The 15,816-nt window shown below is 44.7% G+C and overlaps 1 protein-coding gene across 3 annotated transcripts in view; it reads left to right on the top strand.

Moving 5' to 3' along the window:
• The window catches only part of garnl3 (GTPase activating Rap/RanGAP domain like 3), a 393,291-nt gene that overhangs the window by 183,867 nt on the left and 193,608 nt on the right, over window positions 1-15,816 (top strand). For all 3 annotated transcript variants that reach the window (XM_069906232.1, XM_069906154.1, XM_069906300.1), the window contains one exon: window positions 15,489-15,588. In XM_069906232.1, coding sequence (XP_069762333.1) covers window positions 15,489-15,588 — 100 coding nt within the window. The remainder of the gene's footprint in view (window positions 1-15,488; window positions 15,589-15,816) is intronic.

Raw genomic sequence — 15,816 nt, forward strand, 5'->3', positions numbered from 1 at the left:
CAGTTTGTGAGATGAATATATTCTGGCTTTATCATTGAAATATCTGGAAATGTGCAGCGGTCACTGGTTTAAAGCACAGATTTGTCATTATTAAAAGCTGCAAAGGTGGAAAGATTACTGGCCAAAGGCAAAGAAAGAAATTCTCCCTGATATTGATAAGGAGAGTGCCCAATCTGTTTAATGCTAGTTAAGTTAATGAATACATTCAAAGGTTTCTGCTGCTTATTCTTGGGGACAGAAAAGGTTTCATTATTACCCAAAGGCCATGTTAATGTCAAACATTTTTAACAACTTTGACCTTTTTTCTATCAAGTATTGCCAAAGATCATCAAACTTCTCATCAATAAAGTCAAGCTGTGTACCCAAACAGAGACTTTGCGTGACTTTTACAAAGGATTGTTGCAGTTGTTCAGATGAGACAGCACAACTTTGGAATGATCAGAGAATAGTTCCTGTCTGGTATTTAATTCAGATCTCCAATTAGTAGAGCATCCATGTTATTAAATATTCAGCAGTATGTTAATAAAACGACTTTATATTGCATCACTTTGGTAATCACTTCAAGTTAAATTTAACAGATCTTTGATCTGTGGCACCATTCTGCAGATCTGGGTTATTGTCCTCTCATTGTTGTACTGTATGATCTCCTATCCCTTCAGAATTTGAGGGGCTTCTTTTGCCACCTGGTACCTTAGGAGATCAACAACAAATAACCCAAATCTAATTATGGAATAGAAAGGAAGGAACAGGAAGAGACCAGTGAACCTCTGCATCCTGCTCAACCATCTAATGAGATCCCAGCTGGTGCATGATCTCAGTCCACCTTTGTATACCACTGATCATAAGGTTTCCTATTACAAAGACAGCTCTATGCAGAAACCCTCTCCATTCTAACACCAAGCCAAATTTGGATTCAATTACCATCATGCCTTTGATCCCTTGGGCTTTTACATTTTACATAATTTTCCCTTCTGGTACCTGGTCAAAGGCCTTACTGTTGACTTTATTTTTTCTTAATGGGTGATAGGGCCATTGATTCCATTTCTTGAAGCTCTGTCCCTCCCATTCAAAACTGCCATCCCTACCTGCCAATGCCCTACCTCACCGATGGACATCAGCTCCAGTATCTGCAGAGTGTGCGCCATTGCGACCTACTTCGGGTATACCATCCAGTGTGTTGGTGCCGATGAGAGACTTGGAAGAAGATTCACAAATTATGCACCACTAGATTCAAGGATAGTTAATTTCCTGCTGTTATCCGTCTCCTGAATGAACCCCACACTAGTGAATTAATGATACCAGTGCTCCATTCTCTATGTAACTCTGCACACTCTATTATGTTTTATTTGCTGAACTGATATTGGTTGACTTATTGAATAGCACACAGACAAAATGTTTTCACTATACCTCAGTGCACCTGACAATAAACTTGAACTGATCTTGTCCTGGAGGGATGGATAAATTTAAGAATGAAATTCTGCACTCTGCCAAGGGTTGCATAGCTTCAGACTTCTTGATGAAAGGAACATTGAGAATATACTCAAACCTTGCCCTTTCAAACAAGATATAAGAAGTTGTGAAGCAGTTAAATGAAAAGCATCTTAATCCTAATTGAACAGAATGCAGTGCTAAACAAAGTATTTTGGTGATTTAGGTTCCATCTGCTGTTCCGGAAAGTTGGGTTCACAACTTACACAACAGGTTTGTGATTTCAAGACGTGCTTGTGGTTGATTCTGTATGAAAATTGCAGTGTCGTTCTATTGGATAGGAGAGTCATGTCGTTTGCCTGCTCTGTAACCGTCGAACAATGACATTGACAGTCTGTAGTCAGATCTTGAAAACTCAACATGGATATTGGTTAAGTTGTTAGTCTTGCAAATAAACCCTCTGTTTTTGGTCCATATGAAGAGCCTTGATGTTTTTTGTGAAGGCATTATACACTTCCTTGACCAGCTTTTGATCTTTTCTGAGGTAATGGTTCTGTGAGATGTTTCAGACATTTAAAGAAAAATATAATTTTTAAAAACTCTTTGAAATCAAATGCAGCTTTAAATGCTGCAAATAGTCATTTCAATAACCCTTGTTAATTTGGTTAACATCTTTTACAAAGCAGTTAAGTTCACTTCCATATTACATTTAATGTATTGCAATTTAATAGTCAGCCTAATGTGAAAATCAAGACAATTTTGTTGGAGCGCTTTATTTCTGTTTTGTGAACTATTTTTGAACAAAATACATTGAGCTTTATTTTGACTAAGCTGTTTGATCTTGGCTTTGATCTTTGAAAGCTGAACCGATGGTAACAGTAGGCTGATTTATAGATGTAATATTCAGGGGTATTCTCACTCATATTTCTCCTGTTACAATATTTTTATTAAACACCTGTGAGTTGTTTCTGAGATGGGTGAGAGCAAAAGAGCCTTAGTCAAACTTGTGAAGTCTCAGGAGAAGGATATGCCATTCTTTCCACCTGCTGACTGCAGAGAGGCAAGAAAAGAAGGGAAAGGAACAGGAGTAGGCCACTCTTAAGGCATAGGAGCAGAAATAGGGCATTCAGCCCATTAAATCTGCCCCACCATACAATCAAGAGCTGATCCATTTTTCTACTTAGCCCCAAGCCTGGCCTTTTCTCCATAACCTTTGATGCCCTGGTTAATCAAGAACCTGTCAGTCTCTGCCTTCATTACACCCAATGACTTGGCCTCCACAACCCTCTGTGGAAACAAATTCCACAGATTTTCCATCCTCTATCTAAAGAAATTCCTCTGCATCTTTGTGGATGGCCTTCAATTGTGAAGTTGTACCCTCTCGTCCAAGACTAGCCCACCATGGGAAACAACCCTTATAGATCTATTCTGTCCATGCCTTTCAAAATTCAAAATGTCTCACTGAGATTTCCCCCCCCCCCCCCCATTCACCTAAGTTCCATCGAGTACAGGCAAAGAAAGAGCTGTCAAACACTTCATAAGCTAACACTTTCATTCCTGGAATCATTCTTTTTTTTATACCAGAAGAGTTTATTTATAAATGAGAAACGAAATCTATAAAAGATGTTCCAATTTTAAAATATTTGCTTAATGTTTTGAATAAAGTTAAAATAGAAATTGATGGAAATCTTCTTTCATTAAAAAACACCATTAATAAATCTTTTCAAAAGATCACTTTTTAAAATATATGGAATACTAAAGGAATTTCAAAACTGAGTTATTGTTATGATGTCAGTAGATTGATGTCTTTATTTTTAAACATTATTTAAAATTTTCAAGAAAACACATGTACAAAGTCCATAATATAAAAATGAAAAAGCTACAACTAACTGACCCTCAGCAAACTCCACAAGGGAAGCATACAAAAAACATCATAAAAGAAACACATCCAACAATTTAAGATATTACTCAACTCATACAATTCAAATAAGGTGACCACATCTTAATAAAAAAAAGTCATAATTATTATGCAAGTTATATGTTATCTTCTCCATATTTTCTCCAAGACCTCAGCTCGTTATCCCAATGAGTTGCATTTACCTCAGCCTCATCTTTCCATGAAGTCGCGACACATTTACATGCTACAGCCAATGCTAGACGAAGAAAAGCTGTCTGAAACTTGTCCAGCCCCAAATCAAACATTTTTTTGGGTCTAGCAAAAATTGGATCTTAAACAATTTTTGAAGAAATTCCCTAATTTTTTGCCAAAATGGTTGAACCTTATCACAAAGCCAGACTGAATGTGGACTACACATAGTCCACATCTAAAACACAGTTCTGAATTACTAAATCCAGATTTTTTCAATTTCTCGGGGGTCAGATTTAACTGATGCAAAAAAATTATGATTAACTATATATCTTACATTAAGCAATTTAGTCACACCATCAAAACACATCGTCTCCCAATCGGCCTGATTAATATCACAAATTAAGTCATTTTCCCATTTAATCCTAGATTTATCTAAATTTATTTTATCCATAGTGTCTTGCTACAATACATACATCTCAGAAATAAAACTCTTATTTAGTGAATGAGAAATCAAAAACTCAAATTTCGTTAACTTAGGAATTTTCATTTCTCTTCCAAAATTATCTTTCACTAATGCTCTAATTTGGTAGTACACAAATAAAGAATTCACTGAAGTTCCAAATTTCTCTCTGAGTTGATTAAACGATAAAAATTTACCTTCTTCAATTGTAAATTGTTTGGTTAATCATGGACTTTGTTAAATGTGTATGTGCCTAATGTTGACGATGAACAATTTATGTCTGAACCTTTTTTAACTCCGAGTCAAGCTAAGGAAAATATCCTGTTCTGGGGAGATTTTAATTCTGTATTAGATCCATTATTGGTTAAATATCCGAAAACTTTAAAAAAAATTAAAAGCAGCAGTCCTATTGGTTTCTCTGATGAAAGACTTAAATTTGATCGAGGTTTGGAGAAGGCTAAATCCTACTGAGAAAGATTTTACATTTTATTTTTTGCGTCATGATTCATTTTCAAGGATTGATTTATTTTTGGCATCAGAACATTTGCAAACACGTTTTATTCAAGCTGAATATAAGAGTAGAATAGTTTCTGACCATTCATTGTTACTTATTTCCTGTGTTGGGCCAAAAGTTACTTAATCAACTTCTCGTTGGAGATTTACTGAAAAAAAAACAGAATTTGTAAAATTTATTAAGGATCAAATTGTTTCTTTTCTTAATTTGAATAGGAACACAGTTCAGAGTAATTATATGGGATGCTTTGAAGGCATTTTTATGTGGTCAAATAATTAGTTATGCATCAAAAGAAAAGAAATTTTTGGCAGAGTCAGATGTTGGAAAAACAGAGCTGACTTGGAAAAAGAATTTCAGAGGAATTGTATGGAAGAAAATAAAGCAGCTTTAACTAAATTGAAGTTACGATATAATACATTACAAACATATCAGTATGAACGTTTGATTCAAAGATCTTAGCAACGTTATTATGAGTTAGGGGATAGAGCTCATAAAGTCTTAGCGTGGCAATTGAAAACAGAACAAGCATCGAGAACTATTAATGCTGTGAGAAAAGATAATTCAGTTACTTATAAACCTCAGGAAATTAATGACCAATTTTTATCATTTTACCAGAAATTATATACTTCTGAGGGAGTTTGAGATGATGGTTCTATTGTATCTTTTTTGTCGGATTGAAATTTGCCAATATTAGGGGAAGATGATGTGAGGAAAGTGGATTCTCCTTTTACTGATTTAGAGATAAAGACTTAAATTTGATAGAGGTTTCAACAAATGCCAAATGGGAAGTCTCCAGGAGATGATGGATTTACTGTTGAATTTTATAAAGTTTTTTATGATGATTTGTCTCCTCTATTTATGGACGTTCTTCAGCAGGTGACGCTGGAACAAGCTTTACCAGATTTGTGTTTGAGTGCAATAATAACGGTTATACCAAAAAAAGACAGAGACCCGTTTCTGGAATCATTCTTGTGAACCTTCTCTGAACCCTTTCCAATGTTAGCACATCCTTTCTTAAATGAGATCTCATCATTACATCCATGCTCTGATATTCTATTCCTCTTGAAATGAATGCCAGCATTGCATTTGTCTTCTTCACCACTGATTCAATCTGCAAGTTTTCCTTCAGGCTACCCTGTATGAGGACTCACAAGTCCCTTTGCATCTGGGTATTATCAATTGTCTCTCCATTTTCTACCTGGTTCAGTGAGAAGGGTTCTTCTGCAAGCAAGCAATTGGGTTATCTCTAACGTTCATACAGCCATGTAAAGAACACAATTTACAAAGTATAGGGTGGCCATGAAAACAAAAATCAATTAACACAAAGCCAAGAGTAGCATGCTAACACTACCAGGGGGTTCATTTAGGACCGTGAAGGCTGTGGGGAAGAAATTGCCTTTAAGCCTGTTGGTACACTCTTTCACACTCTGAAGCCTTCTCTCCAATTGCAGAAAGGGGGAATGAGGAGTGTGATGAGTATGTGAGCTGCCATTCCGATGCAGCAGGAGATGTAGATGGAGTCCATGGAGGGGAGGTAATTTTTTTTGCTATATTCTGAGCTGCGTTCTCTACCTTCTGGTGATGTCGAGCAGAGCAACTCCCGTACTATGCTGTGATGCATTCAGCAAGTGTGCTTTTGACAGTGTGCCTACAGAAGTTGTTGAGAGACACGAGAGAGGTGCTAAGCTTCCTTAGTTTTCTAATAAAGTAGAGGTTTTGGTGTGCTTTCTTGACCTTATCCTTTGGCTCTTGCCATTGATGGGGACTACACCCTTGGCTTCAGGACCCATCTCCCCGTATCCTTAACCCCAATATAATCCAAAAACCTGTTGATCTTAACTATCAGTGGGTCATCATCAACAGTTCACTGCAGTAGAGCATTCCAAAGCCTTGCAACCCTGTATCCAAGGATACACTCAGCAAGAGAGTATGGGGGCAGCCACCCTATTCAAGAGGTCTCCCCTTGAAACTTTGAGTCCCTGTCAAGCAGAATGTACTAAATGTTTAAATTTACATTTATTTACAACACAGTAGAAGCCTTTTCTATTGAATCTGTGATGCCCAATTGCACTACCAACCCCATACGTTTTTGGAGGGTGGGAGCACCTGGAGAAAACCTACACAGGTGACGGGGAGAATGTCCTGATAAACAACGCTGGATTTGAACCCGGGTCATTGGCGCTGTAATGGCATTCTGCTAACCTCTATATTAACCATGCCACCAGTTGGATGCTGCATTGTCTGGGAGGCATTTGAAGGAATCCAGTGAATTGGCTGTTGATTAGGTCTTCTGCAGAGTGTGTTCAGAGGCCATGTCGCCCATCCTGTCCAGGCCAGCCAGCATCTGTTTAGCCTTCAGCACTGTAAACAGCCCCTAGTGTAGGTGAAAATAAAACACAAAGCTGGAGACACTCAGTAGGTCAAATAGTGTGCTTTATATCTTCTCTTCTTTGGCTTGGTTTTGCGGACGAAGATTTATGGAGGGGTAATGTTCACGTCAGCTGCAGGCTCGTTTGTGGCTGACAAGTCCGATGCGGGTCAGGCAGAGATGGTTGCAGTGGTTGCAAGGGAAAATTGGTTGGTTGGGGTTGGGTGTTGGGTTTTTCCTCCTTTATCTTTTGTCAGTGAGGTGGGCTCTGCGGTCTTCTTCAAAGGAGGTTGCTGCCTGCCGAACTGTGAGGCGCCAAGATGCACGGTTTGAGGCGATATCAGCCCACTGGCGGTGGTCAATGTGGCAGGCACCAAGAGATTTCTTTAGGCAGTCCTTGTACCTCATCTTTGGTGCACCTCTGTCACGGTGGCCAGTGGAGAGCTCGCCATATAACACGATCTTGGAAAGGCGATGGTTCTCCATTCTGCAGACGTGACCTACCCAGCGGAGTTGGATCTTCAGCAGCGTGGATTCGATGCTGTCGGCCTCTGCCATCTCGAGTACTTCGATGTTAGGGATGAAGTCGCTCCAATGAATGTTGAGGATGGAGCGGAGACAACGCTGGTGGAAGCGTTGTAGGAGCCATAGGTGATGCAGGTAGAGGACCCATGATTCAGAGCCGAACAGGAGTGTGGGTATGACAACAGCACTGTATATGCTAATCTTTGTGAGGTTTTTCAGATGGTTGTTTTTCCAGACTCTTTTGTGTAGTCTTCCAAAGGCGCTCTTTGCCTTGGCGAGTCTGTTGTCTATCTCGTTGTCGATCCTTGCATCCGATGAAATGGTACAGCCGAGATAGGTAAACTGGTTGACCGTTTTGAGTTTTGTGTGCCCGATGGAGATGTGGAGGGGCTGGTAGTCATGGTGGGGAGCTGGCTGATGGAGGACCTCAGTTTTCTTCAGGCTGACTTCCAGGCCAAACATTTTGGCAGTTTCCTCAAAACAGGACGTCAAGCGCTGAAGAGCTGGCTCTGAATGGGCAACTAAAGCGGCATTGTCTGCAAAGAGTAGTTCACGGACAAGTTTCTCTTGTGTCTTGGTGTGAGCTTGCAGGCGCCTCAGATTGAAGAGACTACCATCCGTGCGGTACCGGATGTAAACAGCGTCTTCATTGTTGAGGTCTTTCATGGCTTGTTTCAGCATCATGCTGAAGAAGATTGAAAAGAGGGTTGGTGCGAGAACGCAGCCTTGCTTCACGCCATTGTTAATGGAGAAGGGTTCAGAGAGCTCATTGCTGTATCTGATCCGACCTTGTTGGTTTTCGTGCAGTTGGATAACCATGTTGAGGAACTTTGGGGGGCATCCGAGGCGCTCTAGTATTTGCCAAAGCCCTTTCCTGGTCACGGTGTCAAAGGCTTTGGTGAGGTTAACAAAGGTGATATAGAGTCCTTTGTTTTGTTCTCTGCACTTTTTTTGGAACTGTCTGAGGGCAAAGACCATGTCAGTAGTTCCTCTGTTTGCACGAAAGCCGCACTGTGATTCTGGGAGAGCATTCTCGGCGACACTAGGTATTATTCTATTTAGGAGAATCCTAGCGAAGATTTTGCCTGCAATGGAGAGCAGCGTGATTCCCCTGTAGTTTGAGCAGTCTGATTTCTCGCCTTTGTTTTTGTACAGGGTGATGATGATGGCATCACAAAGGTCCTGAGGCAACTTTCCTTGGTCCCAGCAGAGCTTGAAATCTCATGCAGTTTGGCCGCCAGCCTTCCAGACCTCTGAGGGGATTCCATCCATACCTGCTGCTTTGCCACTTTTCAGTTGTTCAATTGCCTTATATGTCTCTTCCCGGGTGAGGACCTCAGCCAGCTCTAGCCTTAGGGGCTATTGAGGGAGCTGGAGCAGGGCAGAATCTTGGACTGAGCGATTGGCACTGAAAAGAGATTGGAAGTGTTCTGACCATCGGTTGAGGATGGAGATCTTGTCGCTGAGGAGGACTTTGCCGTCTGAGCTGCGCAGCGGGCTTTGGACTTGGGGTGAGGGGCTGTACACAGCCTTTAGAAACTCGTAAAAACCCCTGAAGTCGCCAATGTCCGCGCTGAGCTGGGTTTGTTTGGCGAGGCTAGTCCACCACTCATTTTGGATCTCCCGGAGTTTGCGCTGAAGATGGCTGCATGCGCGATGGAAGGCTCGTTTCTTCTCTGGCCAGGACAACTTTGCAAGGTGAGCCTGGTGGGCAGCTTGCTTCTTTGCCAGCAGCTCCTGGATTTCCTCGTTGTTTTCGTCGAACCAGTCCTTGTTTTTCCTGGAGGAGAAGCCCAGTACCTCTTCAGTGGATTGCAGTATGGTAGTCTTCAGCTGATCCCAGAGGGTTTCAGGGGACAAGTCCATGAGGCGGATTGCATCCTCGAGCTTTGCTTTGAGGTTTGCCTGGAAGTTTCCTCTCACTTCGTCTGACTGCAAGTTTCCAACATTGAACCTCTTTCTGGGGGATTTACTGTTCCTGGACTTTGGCTTGAAGTGAAGGTTGAGCTTGCAGCGAACCAGCCGGTGGTCAGTGTGGCATTCCACGCTGGGCATGACCCTGGTGTGGAGCACATCTCGTTTGTCTCTTTCTCGCACCGGGACGTAGTCCAGGAGGTGCCAGTGTTTGGATCGGGGATGCATCCAGGTGGTCTTAAGGCTGTCCCTCTGCTGAAAAAGGGTGTTTGTAATGACAAGCCGCTGTTCTGCGCAGAGCTCCAACAGGAGGCGCCCGTTGTCATTGCACTTTCAGACACCATGCTTGCCCAGGATTCCTGGCCAGGTTTCTGAGTCTTTGCCGACGCGAGCGTTGAAGTCGCCAAGGATGACAACCTTGTCGGCTGTAGGGGTGCGTTGAATGAGGTTGCGCAGATCAGTGTAGAACTTGTCTTTTTCTGCTGGTTCTGCCTGGAGGGTTGGTGCATAGACACTGATGAGAGTGATGCGACGCTTGTTTTGAAGGGGGAGTCGCATGGACATGATCCGGTCCGACTGGCCTATCGGGAGGTTTTCGAGTTTGGAGGCAATGGAGTTCTTGACCATGAAGCCTACACCAGATAGGTGTCATTCATCCATAGGCTTGCCAGACCAGTAGAGTGTGTAGCCCGCGCCGTGTTCTTGGAGGCTGCCTACATCTGCAAGGCGGACTTCACTGAGAGCAGCTATGTCGATGTCAAGTCTGAGGAGTTCATGTGTGATGAGGGCAGACCGACGGAAAAGTTCAAGGCTGTCAGCCTTTTCTAGCATGGTTCTGATGTTCCAGCATGCTAGCTTGAGTTTGTGAGCATCTTTTGAGGGGGAGGATGTGGAGGGGGAGGACGTGGACATGTCCTCGGGCCTGCGCAAAGGAGCTTTTAGGTGGAGTGCAGTGTGCGCAGTAGTGGCCCCACCCTTTACACCCATGGTTCGTGTGCTGTGGCCAAGCAAGCTGGGATGTGGCAGCGAGGTCCTTGGGTCGTAGGTTTTATATCAGAGTGGCCTTCTCCTATGCAGGTTTCTTACCAGGGCTGGAGGGGCCTGCCTCCCCTCCTAGATCGGACCATACTGCCCGGACCGGAGCCGAGGCCGACGCTGCTTTCCCTGTGCCCGGACTGGGCCCACCGCCTCCTTCTTTTTGCGCGGACCGGGGCCTCCGCCTGCTTCGCTCTGCTGAGACCGGGGCCACCTCCTCCCCCTCGCTTCTGCCTGGACAGGGGCCTCCGCCTTCCTCACTCTACCGAGGCCGGGGCCACCTCCTCCCCCTCGCTTCTGCCTAGACAGGGGCCTCCGCCTGCCTCACTACCGAGGCTGGGGCTGCTGCCTCCCCCTCGCTTTTGCCCAGATCGGGGCCGCTGCCGCCTACCTTCAGCCCGGACCGGGGCCAGGGCTGCCGCTGCTTTCCCTGTGCCCGGACTGGGGCCGCCGCCTCCTTCTTTCTGCCCGGACTGGGGCCTCCGCCTGTTTCACTCTGCCGAGGCCGGGCCCATGCAAAGGTAAAAAAATACATAACCAACGTTTCGGGCTTGAGCCCTTCATCGAGGTATGGAAAAATGTTGGCAGGCATCCGAAGAAAATATGGGGGGAAGGGGTGGTCGCAAGGCAGAAGGTGATAGGTGGAAAAGGGAGGGGACAGCAGAGATCAAGGGGAGGAGGGATAGCTTGGTAAAGGGAGGGAGGAGAACTGGGAAGTGAAGTGGGGGAGAGGAGGTGGGGAAAAGGAGAGCAGGTTAGCAGAAACCGGAAAAGTTGATGTTAATGCCAACTGGCTGGAGAGTGCCCTGATGGAAAATCAGGTGCTGTTCCTCCAATTTGTGGGTGGTCTTGGTGGGATTGATGCGCTATCCAAACTCCAAAGACTAGAAGTTACCTGACTGATAGGCTTTTATTACCATAAACTGATGGCATGTCTCATGTTCCTGACTCAAGACCCGACCTTGTTCTAGGGAAGTGGCTATGGCGTTGCTGCCTTTATTGGGGGAATCAAGGGGGAGGAGCCACAGGTACAATCAGCAAGGGGCGGGCCAGCCATACACATACAAACAGTGGTTCCACCACATTCATCCCCTATTTTACAGGAAGTTCGGCAGAGTAAAGTGGGTTCCATGTCCATCACAGATTCAGTCTGTCCGGTGGACTTGTCCACTGTTGTGACCATTGTAGAGCTGGCTGTGGTTCAGTTGTTGACTTCTGGATGGTCTGATCATTGTTAGCGAGTGAGGTGTCCAGCGACTGACCCAGGGCAGCTGAGTCGAGTAACATAGCATGGGATAGGTGATCGGGGGGGAGGGGGGGTGGTGAGTGTGGGGCGGATTTATTGGTTGGACGGCTGGGGTCCCGGGATCTCCCACGCATGCCAGGTCCCACACGAACACGGTGTCCTCACACCCATCTGGGTACACTACATAGGTGTATTTGAGGTTGGCACAGAGGAGGTGGACCCTCTTACAGGCAGCCTATTTTGCACCCATTTACTCTATGTCCAAGCTGGTGAGGACTGTTTTGGTTGAGAATGACCGAAGCCAGAGTAAGGTCCCTGTTTGATTCGCTCTACTGGCTTGTAGTTTGGTAAGATAGTGGTGTAGTAGCACCACTGTCTGACCTTCTGCACTAGCTTGTGGTCTGATAAGATGGCGGCCCCCATGGCGCATACGCAGTGCTGTGGTTCATCTGAAGTGATGTCATCCAAGATGGCAGCAGCCCTCACTGCCTGCACGTGGTGCTGCTAGGTTTAGAAGGTTGCTTAGATTGGCATACTTTCACAGAATGTCCCTTCATCCCACAGCCGGAACAGACCACATCCTTTGCCAGGAAGCGCTTCCTGGGGTGCTTCTGCTGGCCGCAGAAGTAGTAATTCAGTGGTTCACTGGCGGCACTGGTTAGTTCGGGACGTGAGATAGCCTGCAATCCTGCGTCCCAAGAAGGCAGTGCCCGTGTTCCCCAGATGGCGGCCACATTATCAGAGAAGAGGTCCACATTGCGGAGGGCTACTTCCATAGTTTTAGCTAGTTCAAAGGCTTTCTGCAGCAGTTGGTGAATGTAATCTGATCTGATGCCTGCTATATAGGCATCTCGGATCAGCTTCTCCAGGTACTCTTCTGCTGATACAGCCTTTCAGCCACAGGCCCATTCAAGGTCTCACAGGACCCGAAGGTAATGATCGATCGACTCCCTGAGTTGCTGCTTATGCGTGGCTAGGATGTGCCTGGCATAGGCTTCATTCATCTGAGCCAGTACTCAGAACATCCATTGCTTTGCTGAATGTTTTGCAGTCTCTGACCATTGCAGTGCCCGACCCATGAGAACAGTAAGTGCAGTTTGTCTGTGTCGGATTGGATCATTACGATGGAGGCCTGCAGAAACATGTTGAAGCAGCATAGCCAGAGTTCAAATTTGTCGGAGGCTTCCGGTGACCACTACTTGATTTCCAGCCTCTCTGGTTTTAGCAATGTATGCATTAAAAAAAATGCACATCTTTAAGTCACTAAGTCCAAAGACTGGAAGTTACCTGACTGATAGGCTTTTATTATCATGAACAGAAGGCATGTCTCATAATTCTGATCTGAGATCTGAACTTGTTCTGGGGAGGGGTAATGCTTTGCTGCCTTTATTGGGGGAATCAAGGGAGAGGAGCCACAGGAACAATCAGCAAGGGGTGGGCCCGCCATACACATACAAACAGTATTAACAGTGGTTCTACCACAGGGACAGTGCATAAGGCCATGGACAGACATGTGAGTATGGGAATGTTACACAGAATTGAAATGTTTGGCTACTGGGAGGTCTCTGTCACTGGTGCAGACGGAGTGAAAGATGCTTAGTGAAGTGATCTCCCAATTTGCACCTGGTCTCTCCGATGTAGAGAAGGCCACAAAGGGTGGAGGAAATCAGTCCTGTGGACCTACAGGTGAAGTGTTGCTTCATTTGAAAAGGCTGTTTAGGGCCCCAGACTGAGGTGAAGGAGGTGCCAGTGTGGCACCTCCTGCGGCCACAGAGGAAAGTGCCATGGGGGGAATTGGTGTGGAGGGATGAGTGCATGAGGGGTCACGGAGGGAGCAGTTCCAATGGAATGCAGAGAGGGGAGGAGAGGGGAAGACGTGTCCAGTAGTGGAATCCTGTTGTAAGTGCCGGAAGTTCTAGAGGATAATATGTTGCACAGATGCTGGTGGAGTGGTAGGTGAGGATGGGTGGGGGGTTTCTGAGGCAGAGGGGGCCAGGGCCGATGAGCGGGAAATGGAGGTGATGCAGGTGAGGGCCGAGTTGATGGTGGCAGAGGGGAAACCACATTTGTGGTTGAAGGCAGACATTTCTAAAGATCTGGACTGGAAGACTTTATCTTGGGAGCAGATTCGATGGAGACGGAGAAATTGAGAGAAGGGGATGGAATCCTTGCTCAGGGTGTGAGGACATGGTAGTTGTGTGAGTTGGTGGGTTTGTAATATATGTCAGTAGAAATCTTGTCTCCCGAGATGGAGCCCCTGATGTGTTGCTGCCTCCAACCCATTTCACACAGACCGAGGCCATGCTCACAGTTAAAAGTTCTTTCTCTGCTCCTTGCTAATACTTCCTTCAATTATTTTCAGTCAGAATGGCTCCCTCCTGGTTGCCATGGGAACAGTGAGGTGCTGATTTGCAGACATTTAAAAAAAAAGCTGAGCAATTAAAAAGATTGAATCAGGTGCCTCATTGGGTGTAAACCTTGGGTTGGGATGGTGGGGTTTGAAACATGGATGGAGGGGGATTGAAACCTGGTTGGAGGTGGGGCTGAAACAAGTCACAATGGGGCCAAGTTTCAGTACTACCCCACATTTTGGGAACATCATTTATACAGTCAGATTTTCACAGCGAACATGCTAATTAAATGAAACCTTAGCTGTTGAGCTGGCAAAGACCCATTTAATGTAATTAAATCTGGAACGTGTGTTGTCAGTGTAAAACATGAGGTTGCAAAGTGCGATTTTAACAAGAACAGGCTCTGACTGAAATGTTTACTTTCACAGGGTTGGAGTCGTTTGTGATAAAAGCAGGGGCTGCAAATCTAACCAAAGCTGGTATTTAAAATGCTAATTCAAGGGTTTTATTTTGCATGAATGGATGGAATTTAATAGATAACTTGAATGAAGCAATTCAAACAAGCCAACCCAAAACAGAAAAGAATTTCAATGAACTATTAAATCAAAGCAAACAGCTTCCGATCATGAGCAGTGGTGGGAGTTGTGTTTGGAATCACGTCCTCTGGATTACGGCTCAATAGATTTTCCTCCACATTCATTTTAAAAAATCTCCTTTATCGTGTAACATCTAAGAAGAAGTGAATTAAATGTGTGTTGAGGTATTAATGAGTATAACGTGCTTGGACGCAAAAACTCTGCTCAATCCAGCATTGGCAATTTTCACAACTTGGTAGATTATAGGGAGTTCTACAGTACATCTGCTTTCATGGAATGACCAAAATGGTTCAGTCTCTCCAGAGCATCCAAGCAAGGTTCCACAAAGTTCAACAGAACCTCTTTACTTTCCATTTGTAGAAATGACCTCTGGAATAATTTCTTTGGTACAGGTTAAAAGGTGAGGTATTGTGAAGCAAGAAATAAGATTCTGCGCCCATTGAGGCAAAAATTAGTTTTGGTTTAAATTTAGTCAAGGCCAATATTTATTGCCCATCCTTAATTACCCAAACACCTGTCCAAGGGCAATTGGCAGTCAGTGCCTAGGCCTGGCGTTACATCTAGCCATTTATATCTAACAGTGTGAGATGCTGGGATTGGTTTCACATTTTCACCAGAATATCCTGCTGCTTTAAGGTGCGCAGTTAGTGCAATGCTATGACAGCACCAGTGGCCTGGGTTCAAATCCGCCGCTGTCCGTGAGGAGTGTGTACGTTCTCCGCATCTGTGTGTGAATTTCCTCTGGGTGCTTCGGTTTCCTTCCACTTTCCAAAGATGTACAGGGTTGGTGAGTAAATTGGTCACATGGGTGTACTTGAAGCAATGCGGGCTTGTGGGGCAGAAGGGGCTGTTACTTTGCTCTATCACCAAATTTTAAAAAAACCCTCTCCCAACTTTCATAGCTGAAGGAAAGAAATAACTATAAAATGATCTATATTAATTAGTGTTTCTTTTCTCCCCAGAGTACTGACTGTGCTCCAGGGACCTGGCACCGGACTGACGTGCACCTGGAGAACCCAGAATATCACACCAGATGGTATTTCAAATACTTTCTCGGAAAAGGTAATGACTCAAGCACAGAAGAACTCGTGAGCAGGTAGAACAACCACATCCAGGGTGTTGAGGAAGCCTGCTTATTGAGGAGGGGGTCACAACAGTGTGGATGAGATGCCTCAAGGGTCTTTCTTGCTGGCCTGTGGCCTCCATACTTTTGTGACTGTGTGGGCAGTGTATGGGTTGACACAAAGGTGCAAGCAGTGCGTCATGTTATCTTTTGGCCTGACCTACCAA

This window comes from Narcine bancroftii, chromosome 1 (genome assembly GCF_036971445.1).
Source record: "Narcine bancroftii isolate sNarBan1 chromosome 1, sNarBan1.hap1, whole genome shotgun sequence".
Lineage (NCBI taxonomy): Eukaryota > Metazoa > Chordata > Chondrichthyes > Torpediniformes > Narcinidae > Narcine > Narcine bancroftii.